The 24636-nt window shown below is 34.1% G+C and overlaps 4 protein-coding genes across 9 annotated transcripts in view; 2 read left to right on the plus strand and 2 right to left on the minus strand.

The window, feature by feature from the left end:
* The window catches only part of LOC123308718 (phosphatidylinositol 4-phosphate 5-kinase type-1 alpha), a 60742-nt gene extending 58390 nt beyond the window's left edge, over positions 1–2352 (plus strand). For both annotated transcript variants that reach the window (XM_044891503.1, XM_044891500.1), the window contains one exon: positions 919–2352. In XM_044891503.1, the coding sequence (XP_044747438.1) occupies positions 919–965 (47 nt within the window). In that variant the 3' untranslated portion in view covers positions 966–2352. The remainder of the gene's footprint in view (positions 1–918) is intronic.
* A 572-nt stretch (positions 2353–2924) lies between these two features.
* LOC123307444 lies at positions 2925–6160 on the minus strand. 3 transcript variants are annotated; one of them, XM_044889762.1, is made up of 5 exons: positions 5864–6160; positions 5791–5806; positions 5208–5264; positions 3763–3996; positions 2925–3379 (listed from the first exon to the last, which is right to left on the minus strand). In XM_044889762.1, the coding sequence occupies exons 1-5, from the start codon at positions 5903–5905 to the stop codon at positions 2964–2966; spliced, it is 765 nt and encodes a 254-aa protein (XP_044745697.1). In that variant the 5' UTR covers positions 5906–6160; the 3' UTR covers positions 2925–2963. The 3 variants fall into 3 exon arrangements, with proteins under 3 accessions (XP_044745697.1, XP_044745698.1, XP_044745699.1); XM_044889763.1 differs by lacking the exon at positions 5208–5264 and having other exon boundaries at positions 5864–6158; XM_044889764.1 differs by lacking the exons at positions 5208–5264; positions 5791–5806; positions 5864–6160 and adding an exon at positions 5669–5766.
* A 1888-nt stretch (positions 6161–8048) lies between these two features.
* On the minus strand, positions 8049–12427 carry LOC123307920. 3 transcript variants are annotated; one of them, XM_044890417.1, is made up of 4 exons: positions 12227–12427; positions 10522–10534; positions 8639–8902; positions 8049–8524 (listed from the first exon to the last, which is right to left on the minus strand). In XM_044890417.1, the coding sequence occupies exons 1-4, from the start codon at positions 12266–12268 to the stop codon at positions 8118–8120; spliced, it is 726 nt and encodes a 241-aa protein (XP_044746352.1). In that variant the 5' UTR covers positions 12269–12427; the 3' UTR covers positions 8049–8117. The 3 variants fall into 3 exon arrangements, with proteins under 3 accessions (XP_044746352.1, XP_044746351.1, XP_044746353.1); XM_044890416.1 differs by having other exon boundaries at positions 8639–8920; positions 12227–12424; XM_044890418.1 differs by lacking the exon at positions 10522–10534 and having other exon boundaries at positions 8639–8920; positions 12227–12425.
* A 4992-nt stretch (positions 12428–17419) lies between these two features.
* On the plus strand, positions 17420–24074 carry LOC123308200 (guanine deaminase). Its single transcript, XM_044890774.1, has 8 exons — positions 17420–17633; positions 20165–20425; positions 20704–20922; positions 22268–22375; positions 22437–22538; positions 23102–23267; positions 23326–23475; positions 23808–24074. Exons 1-8 carry the CDS (start codon positions 17523–17525, stop codon positions 24017–24019), a joined length of 1329 nt encoding a protein of 442 aa, XP_044746709.1. The 5' UTR covers positions 17420–17522; the 3' UTR covers positions 24020–24074.
* The last annotated feature ends 562 nt before the right edge of the window (positions 24075–24636 follow it).

Below are 24636 nucleotides of genomic sequence, written 5' to 3' on the forward strand. Positions count from 1 at the left end.
ACTTGAACTTTTTACAGACACTTTTTTACGTAGAATCCACTGACGAACTCAAAATATTTTTTCAATTCGAATCATTAGGCGAACTTTCGGTTTTTTTAAAGTTTGTTATTTTTGAATTGGGAAAAACATAATTTGTCAGTAGATTCTACGTATAAAAGTGCCTGTAGAAGGTTCAAGTTTCAGATCTTAAACTTCAAAGACAAAAAAATTATGAGAACCTTTCGAAATCGTCAAAATCTGTTTTCTTCTAGCTCTTATAGTTCTCGAGATTCTCTTAATAGTGGACAACGAATTTTGTCCACCCTGTACATGTACTAATATATAAAGGGAATTAACGTTAAGCCTGCCTTGAATCAGTCGCTGAAAACGGGCATAAGTGTCATGAGGACCATAATTTGTGGGTTTGTAATACACAAACATACGCCTCTCCACATGGTATGTACAGCAATGCTTAAAATTTGATTCAAGTGCAAAAAGTTAGTTTTTTCGAATATCCACTGCAATTTTTTAGCAGTGTATATGACTTCATTTTTACATGGCGGAAGTTACTTGTCTTGTTTGTAATTGTATTACATTGATCCTCCAGCAGTGTTCATTGCAATATTATTATGGTGCAGTAACACTTATTTCACGTTGTCACTAAAGAATGTCTTTGAAACTTGTGCATGATTTATCAAAAATATTTATTGAGAGGTCCATCTTCATTGAAGAGTTTCTGTTCTGTAGCTTATGTTCTTACAGTTACATACTATCGAATTTGAAGAAATATTCTAGTGTAATCTAAGCTAGGAATGCTTTTTTTTGTTTCTTTCCATTTGTGTAATGTTTTTTCTCTTTTACTCGTATATGTTGAAATAAAATTAAATGTTTTTTTCTAATATTTTCTTCTAATACAAAATACTGATTGATTTCATGTAGACGCATCTATGAAAAAGCCAAATATTAGAGGAATACTGCCAGCTTAAAGCAAACTGTCGTAGTGATGAAGGGGAATACAACTGGGGAAATCAGAGCCCTTACATCCTCATCGGAAGTATCTGTCCTCAGAATTCTCATGATTAGCCAATATTGAGTCAAAAAGACTATATTTCCTATTTATGTTATGAAAGTAACCTAATTTCAGGAATAAACCGATCAACAAGGTATCACCTTATTTTACGTAAGGTTCCCATACTAATTGTTCATCAAAAATTTTCCATTTAGTAAATTTGTTGTAAATAATTATGAAGTTGAGCCTTTTCCAGTTTTGTTGTATAAATATTGTAAAATATGGAATGAATGTTCTAGTTTCCTCTAGTCTTGAAGAAAATATTCCATATATCCCTATTCGATGAAATTGAAAAGTAAACAGTATTAATGTAGATTTAACGAATGTTTTCTTTCAATTATTATAAACCCGACCAAATTGATAGTCTGGTTGACTGCACTGATATGAGCCAAATGTTTGTTTTTAGAACAGAGTTGTATTTTGAAATTTCGAATTACTTCTAAGAGAAATAGATTTTATGATATATTGTATTTTCTTCAAACTTTAAGTCGGCATTAAATTTACTCTTTCATAATGACGATATTGTATTATGATCTTCTTGAAGTAACCTGTAATAATTAATGTTTTTCTCTTATTACAAAGCCCACATTATGCTATGAAGTTGAAAACCTATATCGATTTGATGAATTTTTGTGAGAAACAACAAGACATTTGAACTGAAGCATGGATTTATTTCAGTAGGTATATTCTTCAAAACCGTCAATATATATGGATAATTAGCATTTATTTATGTTATGAATTACAGACATATAGTTTTATGCAATAAATTCTGTAATTAAGAAAAATATTCAACATAAATATCCAGTAGAAAAATTCAATTATTATTTAAATTGATAACTCACTCTTATCTTTTGTGATTTGAGTATAAAAGTTCGAAGAAAATGCAATTTTACTCGGAGTTACCTTTGAAAAACTACGTAAATGAATTTTCGAAAGAGAAAAATGAAATATAGTTGTTTCATTTTATCAATTATTTGTAATTTGTTACCAGAACTTCGGTAATCATTGAATGTAGTTAGTTTCTTGTAAGGCTGTTTTTAAATGTGTTCTTATCACGTTTTTGTAGCTTTTCGTACTATATTTCAAACATTTCTTTTCATCAACTATTGAATGTTATCTATTGTTCACTGTGTTGATGTTACACGAGATTTTAATTAGAATGTTACCCTTTTAAATAATTTTATCCTTGAGGATCCTAAAAAGATGTGAGTACTCTCATTATTATACGTCAATTCAGTTCAAGGCGACATTGATTGAGATTTTAATGTTTTTATGTAAAAAGAATAAAAGTTATCTTTCCACAAGTTGTTTTTTTGCCCTAATTATGTTATTATACAAAATTGTATATCAATAGGATGTTCATATAAGATCTATGACAATTTTAACTTCATTTGCACCCAAAATGGACGTTCGGTGGTCGGTGGAGGTCATGTACTGTATGCACTACTACTACTCTGTAATCTGTGACTATATGACAAGAATAGGAGATCGGAAGTACTCTGCTTTTGTCACACGTGCACGCATTGGCATAGGTATCATGAAATTGGGGGTCGCAGTGCAATAAATTTAATTAATTCAATTCTCATCCATAACCGGACTAACTCGTGAATGTATATGAAGCACTTTGTGTGAGTTATTCATTTGATAAACAACTTTTTCTCATATGTTGAACTATCTCTATATAAATTTACATATTGTCTATGACAAGCAACTGACAATGAAACCAGTTCTGTCAATTGAGCAGACATTGCCACCCAATAAGTCTTCACCCTTCCTTTGAACTGAATTACGCATTCTTTCTATACCTTCTTCCTGTATGACCACTATTTGGTCGTGAATTAGAAAGAGTTTGCTGGTTTTGTATTGAAACTGATACTTTATTCTAGCCTCGTTTATTAATGTCGTAGTCTTCACATCAAAAAGTGAACCTACACAGGTTTTCATTTTCCTCATTCAAACAACTCACAAACGGATTGCTGGGTGGAAGCTCCACACTGTCAGTCTTGTTTGCGCTTGGGTAGTATACAAATTTCCCATGGCCAAATTTCGAGCATAATTTGACGTAGCTTCTGGATTGCAGCAAAACTGGCACGCCGAATTTATTATTTGACCTGCAAACCACGTTACCGTCTACGTTTTCGTTGAACGTGAAGGGTAGTTCGACGTTCAAGCAAGCGAAATTTCGGACTTCCTTGAAGGGCTTCCAAAAGCAAATGTTTTCAAGGGCATCCAAATAGACTAGGGAGACATCCGTGTCGCAGTATTTATCCGATGATCGCCCTTGCGAGGGGCATTTGTAGATTGAACCGCCAATGTTGAGGGATTTCTCTTCTGAAAGATAAATGAAATATCGTTGAACACAATGTGATAATGGTGATATTGGCAGTGGGTACCCTGAATATTCAATTTTTGTATAATTTCCGATCAGTTATAAGAGATTAGAGACTTATGGGTTGTATTTCACTCCTATTTCAATATTGATCTCCCATACTTCAAATAAAAATGGAGTCGAGGGTATCCATCAATCCCTCTTTTTCGAGAATCTTATTTTTCCAACTATATATGATATCACATTCGCCAGAAAGCTGTTCATTAAGACTATATCATCCACGTTTGTCTGGGATCGAATAGAATAGATAGAAAAATTTACCCAAGAACATCTTCATAACTATTCCTTCACATAATTTAATAATCCAATTAAGGTATACATTTACCGTTCGCATATGAAGCTGATGTGATTCCTCCAATACCCATCAACATCTTGACTTTGGTTCGCATTCCTTCGATATGAAGATATTCGGAATTTTTCTCACCACCGCAAAGTTCCTTAGGAAATTCAAGTGGATCGCCATGTGGTGATGTTTCTTTTGTCCTGTTCCCCATCAAATTCCAGATAGTCTCAGGTATGAGATCATAGTAAGTCCAGTTCTGGGGAAATGAGGAAAAAACTGGAAAAAACGTAATCGTCAGAATCCAGCATATTTTCAGTATCTCACTTGATATTATCAGAGCCGGATTAACCTTTAGGCAGATTAGGCGACTGCCTAGAGGCCCCCTGCCTCGTGCTTGTGCACGAAAAAAATTGAATGTTTTATACAGGGAAACTTAATTGGCATGATTTTGTACGTGAGAGATCAGCTGAGAGAATACTAGACTTCATGCACATTATGGGAATTCCCTCTATGTTGAGGTTGAATTCAATGCGTAGCTATTTGTAGGGTGGATAATCAGTGGCGTAGCAGGAGCCTCCGTACACCGAACAATGCAGAAGGGTCCCGGAACTAAACTGTTTCCCGAGCCAAACGACAGAGCAGTAAATGGGCCCTCGATTATCATGAACTTGCCGACTTGGGATATTTTTCTGATAATAATACCTACGCAAAACAAATAAATTCAATAGTACCAGATGATACTTTCATATGTAGGCGGCTTTTTTGATGTGGGATTCTTCAGACGGCATCTTCTATATCTCAAATATATTATCCATTGTCCAATCAAGATATTTTTTCGAGAAGGAGAACAATATTTCAGAATCTTGTTATTCCTCTTTCCATTGTAGAGAATTCGAAACCACGTTGAGAGTGAGTTCAGAGTCAAAGTAGATTTTTCTGACTTTTTTCAGTGTATTTGAATTTCTGTACTGTATAATCGAAGGTTAGCTCTATAATTATAAACGTAGCTGATTTTTCCGTCGGGGGCCTTTTCTATCTTTTAATTTTCAATGTTCTTCGGTGGAAAACAAAGTTTCAATAATTTGATTTCCGCTATTTCTCTAGAATGACATATCTACCAGTATTTCAGGAAATTTTGGAACATGATCGGAAGTGAATATGATTAGCGGGTGGCGGGTGGGTACGGATATTAGAATAAAATCAATCGTTCGTGAAAGCTCAATTATTATTTCGAAGTACTAAATTTTTTTCGTTCAACTTACATCTGTGACACTTCATTACTTCTTTTGCCTATAAAATTGTATTTTATTGATCATCATTGATGAAACTCATAGCTGCCCAGAGAAAATTTTTTTTTCAAGGATATTTTATTTCGGCAACTAAACGTTAGATTTCTGGGAATGAAAACTACAATATAACGTTTTTCGTGTTCTACTTCCTATAACTTGTGCTTAGGATTATTTTATACAGCAGATCTATCGACTTACTTTTATAAACAACTTCCTTAAGAAGAGTTACCAGCGATGATCTGAGTGGAACAATCTCTGTAATAAATAACACAAATTTGGATTCTTATAAATTTAAAAACAGAAAGTATGTCAGATTTATGCAAATCGAGAAAATTTTTGAAAAGTATGCATCGAGAAAAAAAATTCGCAAAATTGGTCATCAGTTCTATGATAAAAAGAAGCTAGTTAAACTCGAATCGAAATATTCTATCGCCTCCCAAAAATTTGTGAATTTTCTTCAATTTTTACTTTTTCTCCGCGTTTTTCGAGGAAAGGTTTTCCGGAAGTTCTAAGGTACTTTTGAAAAATTATTATGATGGTTGAAAAGGGGCCGTTAATCCGGCCCTGGATAATATGAATTCGTAAATGGACAACTACAATTGAATACTGCTCTACTGCTGGTGTACTCTAGCGCTGCTCAATTACTGAGTGTTACTTACCATAATGAAAATTGCAATTACTTTGAATATGTAACATAATCACAAGACTTACAAGAATTGCTTTTTAACTCAACATAGTAATGTTTCATGATTTTATTAGATCATATCATGAGACAACATACCTGTCTGACAGTCAACCTGAAAAAGAAGTTTTCAGTAAATATAAAAGAAAGAACTGTAGATCATGAAACTTACCTTTCCCGAAACTGAAAAAATAAGAATTAAAACTCCAATCATGATGGGAGCTCGATTTTTTACTTAGATGCGCGAATAAGAATCAATACGTTTTTCAGAATTTCATTCATCAATCTGGAATTCATTTTACCATAACTAACACCGATTCGAAACGTCTCTAAAAAATGATTAAGTTCGATGAACGATCGTAACTTTTAATAATATTCGAGGAATAATAGAAATATAATATTATTCGCGATCCTTTTATCCCTTTTGGTAATAGAGTGACATTAATCAGGCGTTATACAGGGTGTTTCATTGGTAAACGAACATACGGTAATCTGAGCTAGAGCTACCCTAGGTGAATCCAAAAAACTCATATTAGAGAAGTGTAATCAATTCCATAACCGAGATACAGGGTTATTCTTCATGTATTCATCCAAAATTTGAATTTCTCATAACTTTTGAACCAATCAGTATAGTCGGTTGATATTTGAAATATATGATTCACTTACATAGGTCTCAAAACGATTTGTAACCAAAATAAGCATATAAAACATTTCTCACTTCGCTTTCCCTGGAGTTTCCTTTGAGCAAAATGACGTGCGGGACAATGAAATCTACGGAATCTCATTGAAAATTTTCTGCTCTTTTCAAATATCTCCATCAAATCCAAAAACTTATATATACATCAGGGTGTTAAATCCCAGCTTGGAAGATGTCCCATATTTTTCAATTACGGACCTGGAATTTTTTGGAAATTTAAATGTGAATCAACCTGTGCAAGTGAATTATATATTCCAAATATCAACCGACTATACTGGTTGGTTCAAAAGTTATGAGAAATTGAAATTTTAGGTTAATACATGAAGCACCCTGTATTTCGGTTATGGAATTGATTTTTTGGACTCGACTAGGGTAGCTCTAGCTCAGGTTACTGTATGTTCATTTACCAATGGAACGCCCTGTATACAAAGTAGGTTCGAGGAGAAGGAAAAAGAAACTGAAGAGTGATTATCTTCTTTCTTGAAGTTCTATTTTCTAAATTTTTTGCACACCCCCTCAAATCGAATTGTATATTTCGATGGGCAAAAAATTTCCAAGAAATTTATAAAAATTAATTGAATGCCTCATCGCTTGGAAAAATTCCTAAAAAGGGTATTTCCCAACTGTTCTAACCACACCCTAAAGTAATCATTGATAATTCTCATTCTCTCATTGGTAATTCTCTTTGCTATACACGGGGCACATCAAGTGTTGCGAAGGGGTAATTCTCTGCGAAAAAATAGTGTGGTTCTTTTATATAATTATATTTTGAGCAACCCATGCTAGGATACAGCTGCTCAAAAAAAATATGTGAAAGGCCTACACTATTTTTTGAAAATGAATTGCGCCTTGAATTTTTTAGCAACTATTCATTTTACACCTTGTGTATTGTAATTCAAACTTGTATCGAAAATCTTTGTGAGATTTTTCAGTTTCACTCTTCACATTATATGTTCTGAAATGTCTCTGCACTCCTCCCACAATGAAAATTGAAGCTATTTCAGAACTTTTAGCATTTTTTGATGCGGATCTTAGAATAGCTATCTCATAAAAGAAACTGTAGATTTCAAAATATAGTTTGAATATCTCAATCTTTCCTGTTATCTTCCTTTGTAATTATATTTTATCACAAACCTCAGAGCACGTCAGATCTGAAATTTAAAAAACCAGTGTGCATGACGTGCTTGATTTTTTAAACTTTAAGTGGAAACAGGGATTTATCTTATATAATTATTTGAACATCATCATTCAATGAAATAGATGATGTCTGATAATAATAAATAGTTGTCTTAACTTTCATATGAAATAGATAAAAAAGAGTTAATATCGGAGATTTCCTTGCGGGAGAAGAAATGACAACAAATATTAAATGAATATTAAAAAAAACTCACTAATATCTAAATTTAACCGACATTTCATCTTTTCAAGAATTCCACACCCAAAACCAGAAAATTTGGGTTTGGGTCGAAAAGTTTCGGAAATATAGGGCTGCATTTTTGAACCATTGTTGACATGAAAATTTTGCATTTCTTTAGGCATAAACATAAAAAAAGGTATCATATTGTCCAATTTCTGGACAACTGTACACGTGTGTGGCATATATCTAAGGAGAAATATTAGGAAAACAATTTTTTATCGGGTGGAAAATATTTTCTGAAAATATCACTAATTACTTTATTGGATTTTTTTGGTAGCAAGGGCAAGATTTCATTTTTGTTTTAAAAATTCTTCAGTTGAAGACGCAGACGTTGGGAGTGTTCCCTTTACATTTCACATACGGATTATCGTTCGGAATAGTCACGCCATGTGAGTTGTTGACATCTGAGTAATATGTGTAAGTGGGTTGACCTCCAACACTGCTGCACATCTTCTGATAGTCCTCCTCGGATATGAGAAGATAAGGCTTGTTATCCACGGTGGAACAAGACACTTTTCCGTTTATGATATTTGCAGATACTCCTTGGGAATTACTGCTGAAACATAGGTAGTTGTTCACCCTTACGTTGGGATACATGTAACAGTAATTCTCATTTTTACTGAAGTCCAAAGGCGATAAGGATCCTCCACAATCTCCCTGACTGTTCACAGATCCGTTGCATTCGTAGAGATTACCGTTTTTGGCTATCAGCCTCTTTCCTGAAAAAAAAAAGAATATTAAAGGGTATGAGTATTTTCAGAATGATCCTTACACTTTTTGAGCTCTTCCGGTTAAGAAGTAAAGCGTTCCTCGAGAAATCAAATTACACTCACCATTAGGAAAAGCAACAACAGTTTTTCCACCTATTCCATTTATCATCTGCAACCTCAGAGCCATCGCCCTGACTGGTAACAAATTGTGCTCCACCTCATTGTGGATCCTCGAACCAAGATCCTCGATGTCCCCCAGCCTAGACTGGACGTCGTGTTGGATTTGCTGTCCTAGATTATTGAAGGGAAACATTTGGTGATGGATATGGCTACTGAGATTGTCCAGGTGCTCTAGATTCCTCCTGACGTTCTGTTCGATGATGGCACCTAGGTTCGATAAATCCACTGGAATAATAGTTATTTTGTATATATCGCCATAAGGCGAGATGCATACAAAGTCTTAAGTAAGACGACGTTTCATGCTAAAAAACATTTTATATTGTTAAACACACTAAGTATAGATAGATACCTATGGTCTGTTCAAAGCCCTCTTAACACATAATGTGTTAAGAGGGCTGTGGTATGTTATACTGTTATAATCGTATAAATGATTGTAACGTCATTTTGCAGATTGCAATGATTTGTAGGGTCATGTAAACAGGAGTTTCTCGAAATTCTGCTAAAAATTCAACAAACAATAACCAGCATTATTTCTTCTGTAGTTAAGCTTCTCTCAAGCAGTTTTCCTTGGGGTTTTGCAATGAAAATTAATGAAATGTCGAAATGAAGATTATCTGTGACATGGAAAATATTAAAATGATGTCAGAGCTCAGAGCTCTGTTACAGCAATAAATCCTTAAAGAAATCACAGACCAGCTACCTACTCATTGCTAAGGCTTATTATCTTATTAATAAATGACGGCAATTCTATCTCCTGTGTGTTCTTTTTGCCTTCTTTCACACATATTCAGATCGTTCTTCAAGTTCATAAAAAGGATCCACTCCATATAAAATTATGTACATATATGAAAAATCTTAAAAAGCTCTTCCATATAGATGAAGTTTCAATCGATTGTTTACGGCAACTTTGCAGTAGTCGTTTATTTCCACTATGTTTCCATATCACCATTGAGTGGGTTTAATACTCAATGATATCACTGAATATATGACATTGTAAAATTCAAGTTCTCAAATAAATACTTGGTACCTATATCTTAACTATAAACTCAACTTTACGAGAAATTCTTCTTATTGTTATCACCGGATTTTTTACTGAGTCTATCTAAGCGAAGTTTTCCCAAATGAAAACTAAAATTAAAAAAGAAACTACGATGGTGAATTCCGGTTGAATTAAACTATTTTTTCGATATGCTTCTACTACTCTGTTGGTATAAGGAGTTGTTTTACCAGACAGACTGAATTTTTGAACAAGAACCTGCTTTACATACCGGCTAACATTTGTTCTTGAGATGATATTTACTGAGATTGCTTTGAAACATTTTCTCGGTCTTATCGTAAGTGCATTTCAAGAATTCTCGAATGACTCTAATGATACTAATTTTTCATCATGTTGTGAGTAGAACAATATGTTACATATTTGTAACGAAAGAAAACACTTTATGAATAGGAATTCGAAAAATGTGGCAATGTATAGTAAAGACGATGTTTATCTCCGGCATAAAAATGTTTTGAGCAGATATTTGCAAGAAAGGAATTCATAACATTGTAATTCCCCAATACAATTAACATTTTGATTAAACGAATTACATTGCAGAGGAATATTTTTTGGCAGTTTAACCTTATGTTTGAACTATTTACCTATTTAAAAATATCAAACCTATTTATATAGCTGTTATTTTGAATTATTCAATTTCACAGGAGCTTTTAATACCATCAAAATTTATTACTTTTGTATTCTATGTATTATTCGAATCCGAAGCAAGGTTTGATGAAATCGATATTTCGAGATTCAAACAAAATTCGTAGACTTCAAGAAGAGTACTCACCTTGTCCATAAACCTAAAAAAATAAACAATATTACATTCAAATTATTGTTAAGGAGGGGACATGCTCAATAATTAGAAAATATTACAAAAGTGAAACGTCAACTTTGGAATAAAGGGGGATACATTTTACTGACCTTAAACATATTTTGGGTTCAACCCCTACGAAGGCTAGCCACCCCTACGACAATTTGAATAGAGGACATGTGCCGAGGTTAACTCAGAATTGTAAAATTTGATATCCTGTCCAAATCATTTTGCGTCGGATTGGAAATCTTTACCGTTTTTTTGTAAAATCAAAAATATCAATTTGGTTTTCCAAGAGGCTCATTTACCTGACTAATGGAGATCATTACTTTCAACCCCTAAGTAGGAGCAGCTAATCCTAAAGCCGTTTAAATTGGAGAAAAGTAAACAGAGTAACCAAACACCGTATTATAAAGTTGAATGAGTTGTTTGCAGTGATGGACTTTATTATTGTATGTATACTGGTTCACAGGGTGGCCCAATTAGAAATTATGTGCGTAGGATCGATGGGAAACCCAATAAGTACCGTAGATTCGGGTGACTTGGGACGATTGTTGAATTTAACTTGTTATATTTTTAAAACGGTGACCTGTTTTTATTTGAAAAAGAGGTTAAAATATGCTTAATGACTCAGACTACTGATTAGGATATATACCATGTTTCAGAATTCGGATATAAATTTTGAAAAAAATTAAATATAGTTCTTGTCCCAAGTCACCCACCGATATGGGAGGCTTGGGACACAAGTTATAATCTATTGATTTCTCAACTCTCAAATAATTTAATAGGTGACTTGCGACGGTGTATAGTTTTGAAAAATTAGAATTTGTGACTATATAGTTGAAATTCGGTGAGGAAATTAAATGATAAACCCCTATTACAGCGAAAGTAAATATATTGCAACTCAAATGTAAAAAACTAAACAAAACAAGGTACCTTTGATTTCTTTCATTCTCTGGTGATTTCTTTGTGGAAATAACGTAAATAATAATATCTTGCGAAATATCGGCATATTTCCTGCTGCCAATGCGCCGCTTGTATCTATTCGGCATTGTCCCAAGTCACCCTATGAAACAACAAAATAAATGAATGAGATCCGTGTTGCCGTTTGATTTGTAAACAACCTTGTTTCATGACATATCTCTGATATCCCACGTATCCAGAAAAAAAATTACACATGCACAAAGTGAAACACATGTACAGGACACTGGAAAGTATAGGGGCCATAAAAATCGCGCTTTTACTCTCCTGAATTAGTTAATTTTTCCTGTCAATTCAAACGCTATGGTCACGGCAAACTCAACAGGAATTAATTGTTAAACTATCCGAAAAGACACTACACAATCTTATAATAAGTTTGTCCCTTCACTCATAAATGGTAAGAAACAAAGAAATTTGCAAGGGGGGTAATTGTCCCAAGTTACAGGACTGACCCAAGTCACCCGAATCTACCGGTAGGTACATCTCTGTGAAGAAACCCATTCAACTGGACATTATTCGGTGACACTTTTTCCTATTGAGCGTGAAAATGCAAATCTGCATATTGCAAATTTTAAGCACAAAACCGATTCCCCGTATGAAATTTCAAATTTCGACTCCTCCAACCAAATAACAGCATTTAATCACGTTGTGGAATGCATATGAGCTCCTTATCGAAAACAATCACTTTTTGTATACTCACCAAGGCACAGAAATAAACACATATAAGCGTGAAAACTCTCATTTTGTGGCCGGTATTTTGTATTTAATAATATGGGAACGTACGTGCATATCCTCTTTTCTAAAAGAATCTATGGACTGCAAGTAAATTTATAGCGCAACAAATTGTTGTTCATATTACGACTTCAGATTTGGCGCTCCCGCAAATTCAAGGACAAAAGGTGGTTTGCCAAGAATCCCCCCGCTATATTTTGCCATTGCATTTATCGAAGCGACCCGATAATCGGTACCAATTTTTTTTCAAATCCTTTCCTATGATGGGAATTATCAATCCCGGATTGATGGAGAGAGTTGGTCGATCATCTTCATTATTTCCTTTGTACCGGGACAGTTGGACAAGTTGACCTTCCACCATCCAACCGAGTTGAAAAATGCTCCATCTATGAGTCTTTCCAGTTGAAGAGTTTTGTGATAGATGTCCAGATTTGAATTTATATTTGTGTTGTCGAACCACAGTCTTTATTTCGTCGGTACCTGAATGAGTAGATAAGTTGTCGTGTAACACTAGATTAGGAAATTACCTTATAAGTTTTTTCCAGTGGAATTGTTTTCGGGATCATAGAGATTCATTTTTATATTCATATTTTTCCTGCAGACACATCTTCATGATTTTTTTCGAACGTGGATGGTTAGGCAAGTTGACGTACAGGATGGGCAAAATTTGTGATACCTGAACTACAACTTTTCAACCCAACGATATAAAAGAAAATACATGCCACATTACGGTCGTCTTTTTTCGAGAAACTATCATGCATTCCTCTATCTTCTTTTGTTTTCGAGTTATAGGCCAAACTTGAAATTTCAACTTTGGTCATTAACTACGTTTCTTTTTGTGCTAGGATGTTGGAATGAAAACATTATACAGACATTTTGTTGATAGTAATCCAGTGCCTTACTGTGATTTCTCCCAACAGGTTTCGTTTTTTATTATGAAAACAGCGGTTTAAAATGACTTAGAAAGAATCGCTAATGAACCTGTTGGAAAAAATCATAGAACGGCACTGGATTGCTATGAAAATAGTGTCTGTTCTGTATAATGTTTTCATTTCAACATCCTAGCACAAACAGAAACGGAGATAATGACTAAAGTTAATATCGCCCAAATTTCATTTTTGGCCTATAACTCAAAAACAAAAGAAGATAGAGGAATGCAGTTGATGGCATTATTAGTTTCTCGAAAAAAGACGACAGTAACGTGCCGTTCATTTTCCTCTATCTCGTTGGGTTAAAAAGTTGTAGTTCGGGTATCACCAATTTTGCCTACCCAGTACATTACAGCCGAGTTGAAAATTAGGTACGCCTATGGGTTTTCCCAGTTGAAGAGTTTTCATATTCTATTTCGAGTTCCTCATATTTTTTTTTCATTTAATCCATTCGTTTTTGATATATTCAAAATTGAATTTCGCACAGAACATGCTGTTTGACTCGATCAAATTAAGGTTGAAATAGTTTATTCATTGGCAGAAGGAATTGAAATCATTTTATTATTTTTCAAAAATGGACAGTGCAGTAGATTTTTATCATCGAAGTTGCAGAATAAATGGGTGGAAATTCGATTGATCTACACAGCATGCAAAGGAAAAGCCAAAGTTGTTTTAAATTTGAATGTGAATATTTCGAAAACGTATGTATTAAATGAAAAAAATTAAATATACTAAACTTGGAATAGAAAGGCCTTTCAAATGAGGTATCTGCACTTATTCCATCTTCCCTATTAATAATACATGGGCTGTGATTGTAACACTATGGCTAGGCGCAAATAGAAACGCAGGTTGGTGAGGTGACGCAGGGTGAGTTTTTGTAAAACATAGAAAAGACCAAGACTGCGCAAATAAAGCGTGACAGTGACTTGTCATATAGTACGTGCAGCGCAGGAAAAAGCTGCGTCACACTGCGTCACCTCACCAACCTGCGTTTCTATTTGCGCCGGGTTGAAGCGATACGATTTTGAATTTGATCTCAGTTGAAGTTGTTCCTCTGGAATCAAAAATCGACCTGTACGAGTATTTCTATATATAGGGTGAGTCTTTGACTCGTACAAACATTTCAACAGTAGACTCTTGGGGTTAAAAGAAAAACTTTTTTCTTATACCATTTTTATCTATTTTATCTTATCGGTCCCGATAAAAAGATAACCATTTTGAGTTTTCATAAAGAGCTGCGCAACCCCCTGGAAAGACAATAATTACCTTCAGAATAACTAGCTAACTCTGTGACACTACACATCTGTGGATCTTTTAAGCAGAGTTGTATTCAGCCATAGTACCCAATTTTTAAGATTTCACAGATACTTTTTAATTTTTCAACATCAAATTACTCGAAAACGGCGGATTATGCAAGAAAATATGAAAAATAGTTTTATTTCACAAAACGTTCAAATATTCATAGGATAGCGTCCAACTTAGTTTCAAGAGTTGGGTTCTTTGAATTTTTATGGTACGTAATTTCATTCGATGAAACCGTTTGTGAGATAGAACTAAAAATATCATTATTTTATGGTTTTTCAACAGCCTGTATCTTTTAAACCCAGCCGATTCGAAAAAACTGGTAGAGGAAAAAAGTGTTTCTTCTGACCTCACGACGCTACTGTTAAAATATTTGAACGAGTCAAAGACTCCCCTGTATAATTCGGTTCTGCCGACTAACAGAGCCGTTGTTTCGTTTTCAATGGCCCACTCTGCATTATTTTGTCAAATCTTCTTCTGTCTTCGTGATTTCCTTCGGACAGTCAACTTACTAACCTGCATGAATCTTGTTGACAATTATACCTATAAGTTTTTCCAATTGAAGAATTCTCCGATTCATCCATATTTATATCGATATTATACCTATTTGTGTTTTATTTTTTACTCAAATTCCGGACTTGGTTTCTTCCATCTAGAGTTTATTCATTTTTGTTTCTCTCATCGGTTACAGCAACTTTCCAAGTTTGTCCATTTTCCTGGATTGAACAGGAATAATATAATCCAACCTTTGCATTCGATTCGTTCAGTCAATCCACCGAGATTAGGATAATTTTATCTCACCTGCGATTCTATTCTTACGAACATGGAAATTCCAATATAGTGAGCTTTCGAATTGACTGCATTGTTATTTCAGTTTTAATTGTTTAATTCCCTATTCTTCCAAATTTTCCGGGAATGATATAATTATATTCTGATAACTCCTTCTCTAGTGTATTCATTTGTTTGTGTTTATAAAAATCTAGGCCTTATCTTTCACTTTCGGAATGATGTAGATATAGTATTGCTTATATTCATTGTTATTCTTTAACGCGACATTCTTTAATTCTGTCAGTAAAATTCCTTTGAAGTACACTACCATACGACAAGGGAATCCTTTGTTTACAATATATTCCAATAATCGAGTATTTATCGCAAACCGATTTATACCGACGGCTAATTCCTTCATGCGAAGGAGCGATGTAGGTTGAAATGGAAAATTTGAGATTTTTATCTGTCGTATGCATTAATAAAAATGAATTATAGCTTTTTTGACTATGTGTAGCAACAGAATGAAATAAAAGAGATCAAATACGAAAATTATTTTTTCAAATCGAAATATCAACACACCTGAAGAAGTTATTCTGATAGTGAAACACGTGCATGTAGAGGTCAAAATCTCATCCTTGACTTTGTCCGGAAATGCTTCCTGAAGTTTTTGAAGGAGTTCGGCAACCATTAGAAGAAGACTGGAAGCGTGTATCCTGGTGGCCATTTTCAACAATTTTTGTAATTTGAGAAGCTTTTTGATGTAATAAAATTCATTGTTCTATTAGATTTGAGGTATTTTTTGAATAATACCTAAACGGTTTTTTTACTGGAATGTGGTGCATCCTACAGAAAAAACGCAGGGGTGATTCTGTGGTGAAAATTTTTTGAAAACCTCTCTCCGGAAAAGTAACACCCTCCCAAAGATTAAAAAAAAAAAAATTCTATTCCTCTTTATTTTACCTGTATATTGAGCTAAAGACACGAAACTGGGTAAATATTATTTGTTGATGAAATTACACTTGTTTGAATTTTTTCAACCCTGAAGTATGCTCAGAAAGGGTTGAAATAGAAGCCTCTAAGATATTTTTCTCATAACTTTTTTTGGATGAAAATTTCAGTTTTTTCGACAACTCAAACATCTACGAGAAAAATATAAATGTATTGCAAGTTCACGAGCATTTCATTGAACTTAAACAATAGGAAACAAACAAAGAACAAAAACCTGTCGAATATCGAGAATACAATTATAAATGTTGGAAGTGACCGCCTTCAGCTTCAATACAAGCATTTCCTCTTCCCAATCTTACTCACGAGTTTAAAAATCACAATAGAATATCTAGGTGGCTTTAAGTTATTCAAGGGTTAAAATCATATAATTCAAAGTTTTTTAGTTTCATTATGGGTTTTCATCTAGTATTATTCCATATAACATGCCTATGCCTTGTATAATGCCTATTGGCACTGGCAAAGTTGAGCCAGATACTGTCTTTATACAATGACCACTGTCTTTATACAATGACTCTACCATATTGAGTGTCTCATTTTTGGAACTGTTCTAAAGTTTTGAACGAAAGATTTCATTTTGCTGATGGCAGCATTTTACTGTCCAAATACAACATGTTGCCACATGCTATAGAGCCAATTATTTCATGTAATGGTCATGTATTCCGTTTCTGCAATCTTAATTACCACCATTAGATTTCTGTTCAAAAAGATATTTGAAGTCAAGCCTCTATGTCAACAAACCCTCAAACACTCGTGCACTACATTAAATTGAACGATGGATCAACATTTTTGTGCCAAATGGTCAGTGAAAATTTTGACATAAGGCCCATAAGGGTGCATATGTGTCAGCAAAGCCGTGAAAGCCTTTGACGGATGTTATATTCTATTAGCAACCCTATTCATTGTTCTTTATGATCCAATAAGAAATAAGAGTCTGAAGACTAAACATTGGTTGTCTATTCAATTCAAATCTGGCGTTAATTTTGGGACACCTTTACGTTTACCTTCAACCGAGTTCCATTCGGCAACAATTTTAACCTTGATCTTGATGAACAATCTTTGAGGAAGCCTATCGTCGGCTTTTGGATAGAAACAGGCCGGCATCCACGTTCATCGTCTCTCAAATATTGATTCTCTCCCACCTCCTGCGACAGCACTGACCTAGGATTGTGCCATAGACTAATATAATGTTGGAAAAAACGCTCTATTTAAGTTGAATCCTACAACCGATTTATCACTTCTCTCTAAAAAGCCAGTAGAATGAAGTCTGAAAAGAAATTCGTGATATTCAGTGGGAATATTGTGCATAGCATCGGTCCTTCAGAGATAGAGCTGATAGAAAATGGATTCATCATTGTGGAAGAAACGAAGGTCAGTTAGATGTTTTAACTACGCTGCTAGGGCATCTATTTTGCATTTTCCGGATATTTCCTATTACCGTGTCCACCATTGTTCACCTGCGATGGAATGATCGTTGACTGAGTCACGAATTTTTTTAACGATCTTAATGCTTCCAATGCTGTTTTTCCCGGATCCTCTCCATAGGAACATGCATTTGGTTTTAACGTTGCTAGTGTTATTACTTAATGAGCGATTCCTTATCGGCCACGGTTATGAAAATATAATTTATTGTCTATTATGCGAGTGTTTGAAATTGCGAATTGTTGCAATCAAAAACATGACAAGGAATCGGCGTCATTTCTAGTTAATTAAATATTTTCAATGAAGTTTTTATGGACTATACCTTGAGTTAAAACTGAAAACAACAGCGTCTCTAATCAATTTTAATCAGATATTAGATGGGTCCATAAAAAACTTTTAATGTGAATTTTATGAGATAATGAAGATCACCCCTTATACATAAAGCGTAGTTCACAGTTTGAAATTATGAGATTACGGATTAGAATTATTCGAATACGAATCTGGAACTTCCATCTATAAGTAATGGATGCGTTCCTACTTTAAAACTTGATTAGGTACTCGATGAAAATTAGTAGGGGTACTTTTTTTCGAAATCCAGATACAGAGCTCCTAGAATCTGTTGGCGATTTGGGGGTTCAATTTTTTACGGGTTCTATATGAATCACTGATGAGTTATATTTTACATAATAAAGATGAACTATACAGGCCCCACAGGGTGAATACATAGTTGCGAAAAAATTTGGGCGATTTCTAGTCAAAAATAGTGTGGGTCTTTCATTTAATTTTTGTTGAGCACTTCTTATTGCTTAGATACAGCTCTTTAAAGATGGCACCTGAAAAGCAATTTTCAATTTCAACATTTGAAACAATAAAATAAAAAAAATCGTAGTATTTAACTACAAAGTATACTTTTTGATGCATATTATAGCAAATGGTTTTAGGTATGGGAATTATAAGTAAAATAATAAACAAATTAATTAAGATGCATACTACCGCAGATAATTAAATCAACGAATGTTACGATCTGAATCGAACTAACAAACTACCATCGCTCGAAGTATTACCAGAATTTTCATTTCGTCGACAAAGAGTATTAAATAAAATAATGTTCTTGTTTGTGAACAGCGAAATTTAGACAATGGCTATTATATTCTTTAATTCTTTCCTCTTTCCGGTCAAAGAGTGGGTATAGTTAGAAATGTTAGAATTGAAGGAAAATATTTTGGAAACGATAAACGAATGTATAAGATTTTCAGTGTTTTGCGCGTATAAGTATAAATCTTTTTACTTGATATTTGTGTCAGACTGATATGTGTATTGTGATAAGAACTTTTAGGAATTCCTGTCTGAAATGAATATTTCAGTACTCAAAGATAAGTAGGTATCAGAAATATAAATAGAAGTCAATCAGTGTCAGATTTACCGATTAAAAAATTTCAATGACTAATATTATACCTGATGGTGCGATGTTTCAAAAGAGCAATGTGAAAAAAAACTACTGCTAACTGTAGAGTTCGTCTATTGACTGTTCAACAGGGTCCGAATTAATGTTTAGTTTCCATATATCCTCTGTATGTGCAAATCTCCCTTTAGTCACCAAATGAGTGAAGATCTTTTTCATAGAGTTTCATTTATGATCAAAATATCGCTCAGCAAGCTTCACAGGATAAGCACATGAAAAAAAGCTCACAATTTTTTTTCCCAGAAAACGTTCATAGTTATAATCAGAAATCAGATTATTTGAAAAGCTTTATTACAAAGTAGTAACATTTTCCCGAAATTGTTTTAGATAAACAGTTTATCAGTATCAGCAAATGATCGGGCTTGAATTGAATTATTAAAATTAAAAGATAAGAGATATTACAATCGAAAGAGCTAGAGAGGATGTCAAAGGCTTATTTTTTAGTTGACTTCTATTAGGACATAACAAATTAACCTTCTGATAGCAAGGGCGGTTCCAGTGGGGGGGGCCATGGGGGCCCTTAATTTGTTAGCTTGAGAGAAATATTTACTTCTACAAAGAGTTGCTCTTTCAGAATATGTATCACATTCAGATCTACCATGATTTTTCTGGGTTATACGCGTGTAGAAAGATCTTCGAAAAATTCACAAAAAGATGGGGGTCAGTTAAAAAAAATCGTTAAGGCCGAACGGTTGTACCAAACACGATAAATTCTCGAGGTTCATTACTAGAAAAGTTAATCTTTCAGAGTATGTACCACACTTAAATGTGGTACATCCTAGATTTAATTAGATCTAGGATTACTTTTCTGGGAGATACACACGTGTTAATGAATAATGCTAGGGGGTGGCTGTCAGATTGCAGTCTGTTCTTGCATCTCTCCGATTTATCCTTAAGGAAGCTGACAAATTTTTATTCGTTTTCAAGAATCGAGAAATTTCTTTTAGGTTCCAAGAACATGAATAAAAAGAGGATGAATAAAATTGGCAGTCAATTAATCAATCGAATCTGATTTTAGATAGTCGCAATTGGGGCCAGCAATGATCTGGAAACTTGCAAAGCTAATTTAAATATAAAAAAATTCCACGAGACCAAGCTGAAACCATCTCAACTTCTCATACCAGGATTCATCGATACACACATCCATGCCGTCCAATATCCGAATTGTGGTTTGGGATATGATAAACCTCTACTTGAATGGTTGAACGATTACACTTATCCCATGGAAAAACAAATGAAGAACGAGGAATTTGCAGAAAGAGTTTTCGACGCTGTAGTGGTAAGAATTACTTAAAGAACTTTGTTTAGCTTCATATACTGAAACTTCTGATGGGCTTATGCCAAGGATTAGAAGTATTAGGACATAGCGACCAAAACAGCTCTGTTGAAGGGCTATAAAGCAGCAGTGCAACGGAATTCCCTTTGAAATGTAGAAACTTATAACACATAATCTATATTCTAGCAACATCAAACATCATTGTTACATGCATCAATTAAAATGGTTCTTTCTGTAAAATCAGTCTTGAATAATAAACCTATAAACCTTTTTTGTTCCAGAACAGGACCTTGAGTAATGGCACAACTACTGCCATGTACTTCGCCTCATTATACGAACATATTTCCCTCCTGTTGGTAGAATCTGTGATAAAACATGGCCAGAGGGCACTGGTCGGTAAAATAAATATGACTGTTATGGCGCCAACGGATTATGTGGAGAGTGAGAATGATTCGATCAAGAAAACAATACAGTTCGTGAATAAAGTTAAAAAATTATGCGTAAGTATCAAACATTAGAAACAAAAACAACAAATATTTTTATGAAATAAAAAAATTTAAACTCCGCGAGTATATTAGCGTTTGCAAATACTTCGTTTCAGATCATAAGGTGTTGAAATTCAAGATTTTCTTCGGTTTTCAATAATAGCTCTTCCTTTTTTGGAGACACTTCTATAAAAAATCGTTGAGGGACGAGATTATCCAGATGAAATCAGAGTTTATAGATAGCGGTGGCAGAAGAAATTCTGAAGAAGGCAAAAAATTCTAGGTATTTTACAATCTACCAGTAGAAAAATTTAAAAAAGGGAGCATGAACCTTGGCATAAATCATCTCAGAATTTTTTCTCGCTCCTAATGTTGTCGAACATAGATGAGAAGCTGCTAGTAAAAAATTAAAAAAGTTTTGAAATTTTCACACTCTCATGGATCTATATACATATATGATAATAAAACATCAGTCATGAAATAATCACCTACTTCCTTTGTTACCGATATGGAGAAATCGCAACTAATTTCATTGATAATTTTAAAAAATTTAATAAAATATAGAAGGCTGTGCCAAAATTTTAATTTTTAAGTAATTTCAGAATTCAAAAATAGTGTGAAAAACGTATTTTGCACTATTATAAAAAACTGGTTGAAGTCGTTGAATTTTCATATTTCTGGATATGTTCTCATTTCCTTATAATACAGTGCCAATATCTGAATGCCCCATCAGATGAAGGGTTTGAATGCTAGCTTGTGGCTTGGCAGTTCCGGGATCAAGTCCCCATAAGGGATAAAATTTCTTAATTCAAACGTAATAAATTAAGAAGTAATCTTTGTCATAATTCAGTTTGAATTTAATAAATTGGAAAGCTAAGAAGGCAATTTCTCTATCTTATTGAGAAACTGTCGATACACCTTTCCTAAAGAAACTACTTCATCGGGAGAACAACCGCTGTCTTTCAAAGCTTCAAGTAGTGGCTACATTCTGATGTACAAATTTTTAATCGACCATTCTTCAAAAATCAGTGGAATAAGTTTCAAAACAAAGTAAAAATTCGTCAATTTTTCCATTCTTGATTTTTGAGAACATAATAAGAGTTATATGTAATCCAAAAACATGTAAAAAAAACCTCAATTCATATTTACAAGGCACATGAAAAATCCTATTTATGACCCTACTTTCTTATTTCAAATGTGTATCCGATTTTTTATTTTATCTCATTTTCTATTCTTTCGGAGATCCTCCTCGTCGTAATTTTGGAAAGTCATGAACGGTTTATTTCCTTGAATATTGACGTTATCTTTTTCTGATACAGAGAGAAGAGAAAATCTTTCTCATTCATTAAAATCGTTTCAGAACCCATTGGTCCATCCTGTGATAACCCCTAGGTTTGCCCTCAGTGTAGATATGCCTGTGATGAAAACCCTAGGAAAGATAGCTCGTGAAGAAGACTTACATATTCAGGTTGGTATTCTAATATTATTCTCATCAATAACAATAATTGAGCTTGTTCCACATTTCACAGACTCATATATCGGAAAACGCTAATGAAGTGGAACTCGTTGAACGGATATTTGGCAGAAAATACGCAGAAGTTTACGATGAAGCCGGATTGCTGACTCCCAAAGTAAGTATAAGTCTCGGTACAAGTACTTTTAGAATCAATGAGATTGTTTCGATGGTTTAAACTTCACAATAAATATTAAATTTAGTGCATAGGGAAACTTGAGAATACAATGTTGAAATATGTACTTCAAATCGCAAAATTTCAAACTTTGGAATAGGCAGAGATCCTGGAACTTGGGGAAGGAAAAGTTGTGATTCCTTCTTCTCAAATTTGATTAAATACTATTGTTTGTTTTTTCTATTCTCAATACATAAATAGCCATTATCGTGGGAATCTTTCATAACACAAAAACATTGTGTCTTATGTCTCAATGTATAGGGATACATGTCACAACTTCGGAAGGTTTTACGGTACATATTTGACATGCCTAGACTGAGTGAATAGCTTTCTGACCATATGGATGGTCAGAACTGTACAGAACTATTCCCATGAATAGTCTTTCCATTTAGACTATTTAGAGTGATCCCAAGTGGGACTTTTCCCTTTAAAATTATTTAAAGGGAAAGAGGTATATAACTTATTAAAGTTATATACCTCTGAAATATTGGTCTTTTCAATTCTAGACCATACTTGCCCATGGTATACATCTTTCCGAATCCGAAATAGACCTCATAGCAGAACGAGGAGCCAGTATATCTCATTGTCCCGAATCTAATTGCCTACTCAGATCTGGTATTTGCAAAGTGAAGAAATTAATGGATAGAGAAGTCGATGTTTGTTTGGGAACTGGTGAGAGAAAGCCAACTTATCAATTTTTCTTTTTGGCGAATTATTCGTTAAATTTCAGATGTTTCTGGAGGGGCTTCACCCTCAATGATAAACGCTATGAGGGCAGCTATCAGTTCATCCATAAATTCCACGTTTGTCTCGAATGAAAAATGCGAGTGTATCGATTGGAAAGAGGCATTCTATTTGGCAACGTTAGGAGGGGCTAGAGGCAAGTATCAGAACTTTATATCATTTAATTTAGCGAATCCACCCGAAATTGAAGTGGTGTCAAAATGATCCAAAGTTTCGTTAAGATCTGTTTTTATTTCGTCCCTAAAGATTCATTCTAATGAAAATGTATTATAGACTGGCAAAACCTACAAACATTAAATTATTGTGTCGCCATCGAAAGAAAGTATAGTTGCTCTTATTTGAGCACTTCATTTCCGCAAAACCATTGAGTATTAAACCCACTGGGTGCGGGTTTAATACTCAATGTTATCATTCATAGCCAAATCAGCGTTTAAACCTACTCTATTAATTCTAACTCTTATTTTCCAGCGTTGAGGATGGAGAATCAAATAGGGAATTTCGAAAAGGGAAAAGAGTTCGACGCTCTTATAGTAGATCTGGATGTCAAAGATTCTGCATGTGATTACTTGTTGACGGTTTCACCAATGGAGAATCTGCAAAAATTCATTTTCACAGGCGATGACAGGAACATCTTGAATGTTTTTGTGGCTGGAAAGCAAGTTAGATGTTATGAATTATGATATTTTTTGTTACCTAGATTAATTTATTTGATATAATTAAAATACCTTTTTCGTTTATATGATTTTAATTCTCCTGCCTCGGCTGTAGTCGGGATCAGTGTAAGACGATTTCATAAGTTAAACAGAACTATTACATGGAGGCATTCCAAATCCTCATGACCATATATTTTGGACCTCTCTCTCCTCCTTCTTAATGACTTAAGGACGAAAAAGCTTAGCTTAGGTTTAAAATAGCTAACTTCTTGCTTGTGGAAATAATATTCCACGGAAATAAATATTTTAGTTAGTTGTTTTAAAACTTTAGGCCAAGCTTTTTCGTAATTCAGGTTGCATAATCAATCCTGCAAGATTGAATGCAATATGCAACCTGAATTATCCATCGTAGTAATGCTTTCATCGAGTGCGCCCACCAAAACTATATTAAATCGGCCGATAATGAGAGTTTGATAGACAGTAGAATGCTTGTGGACTTCTGGAGCCCGAGGCAAGAATTTTCTCAGCACCTATCTATATTTTTCCAAAATAAGAAAAAATTCAATAAATATTTGTCTGCCCTAAGAGAAGCATCGATGTATACAGGGTTAGAACTGGAATATCGAAAACCGTTAAAAATAAGG

Source organism: Coccinella septempunctata, chromosome 2, assembly GCF_907165205.1.
Source record: "Coccinella septempunctata chromosome 2, icCocSept1.1, whole genome shotgun sequence".
Taxonomy (NCBI): Eukaryota; Metazoa; Arthropoda; class Insecta; order Coleoptera; family Coccinellidae; genus Coccinella; species Coccinella septempunctata.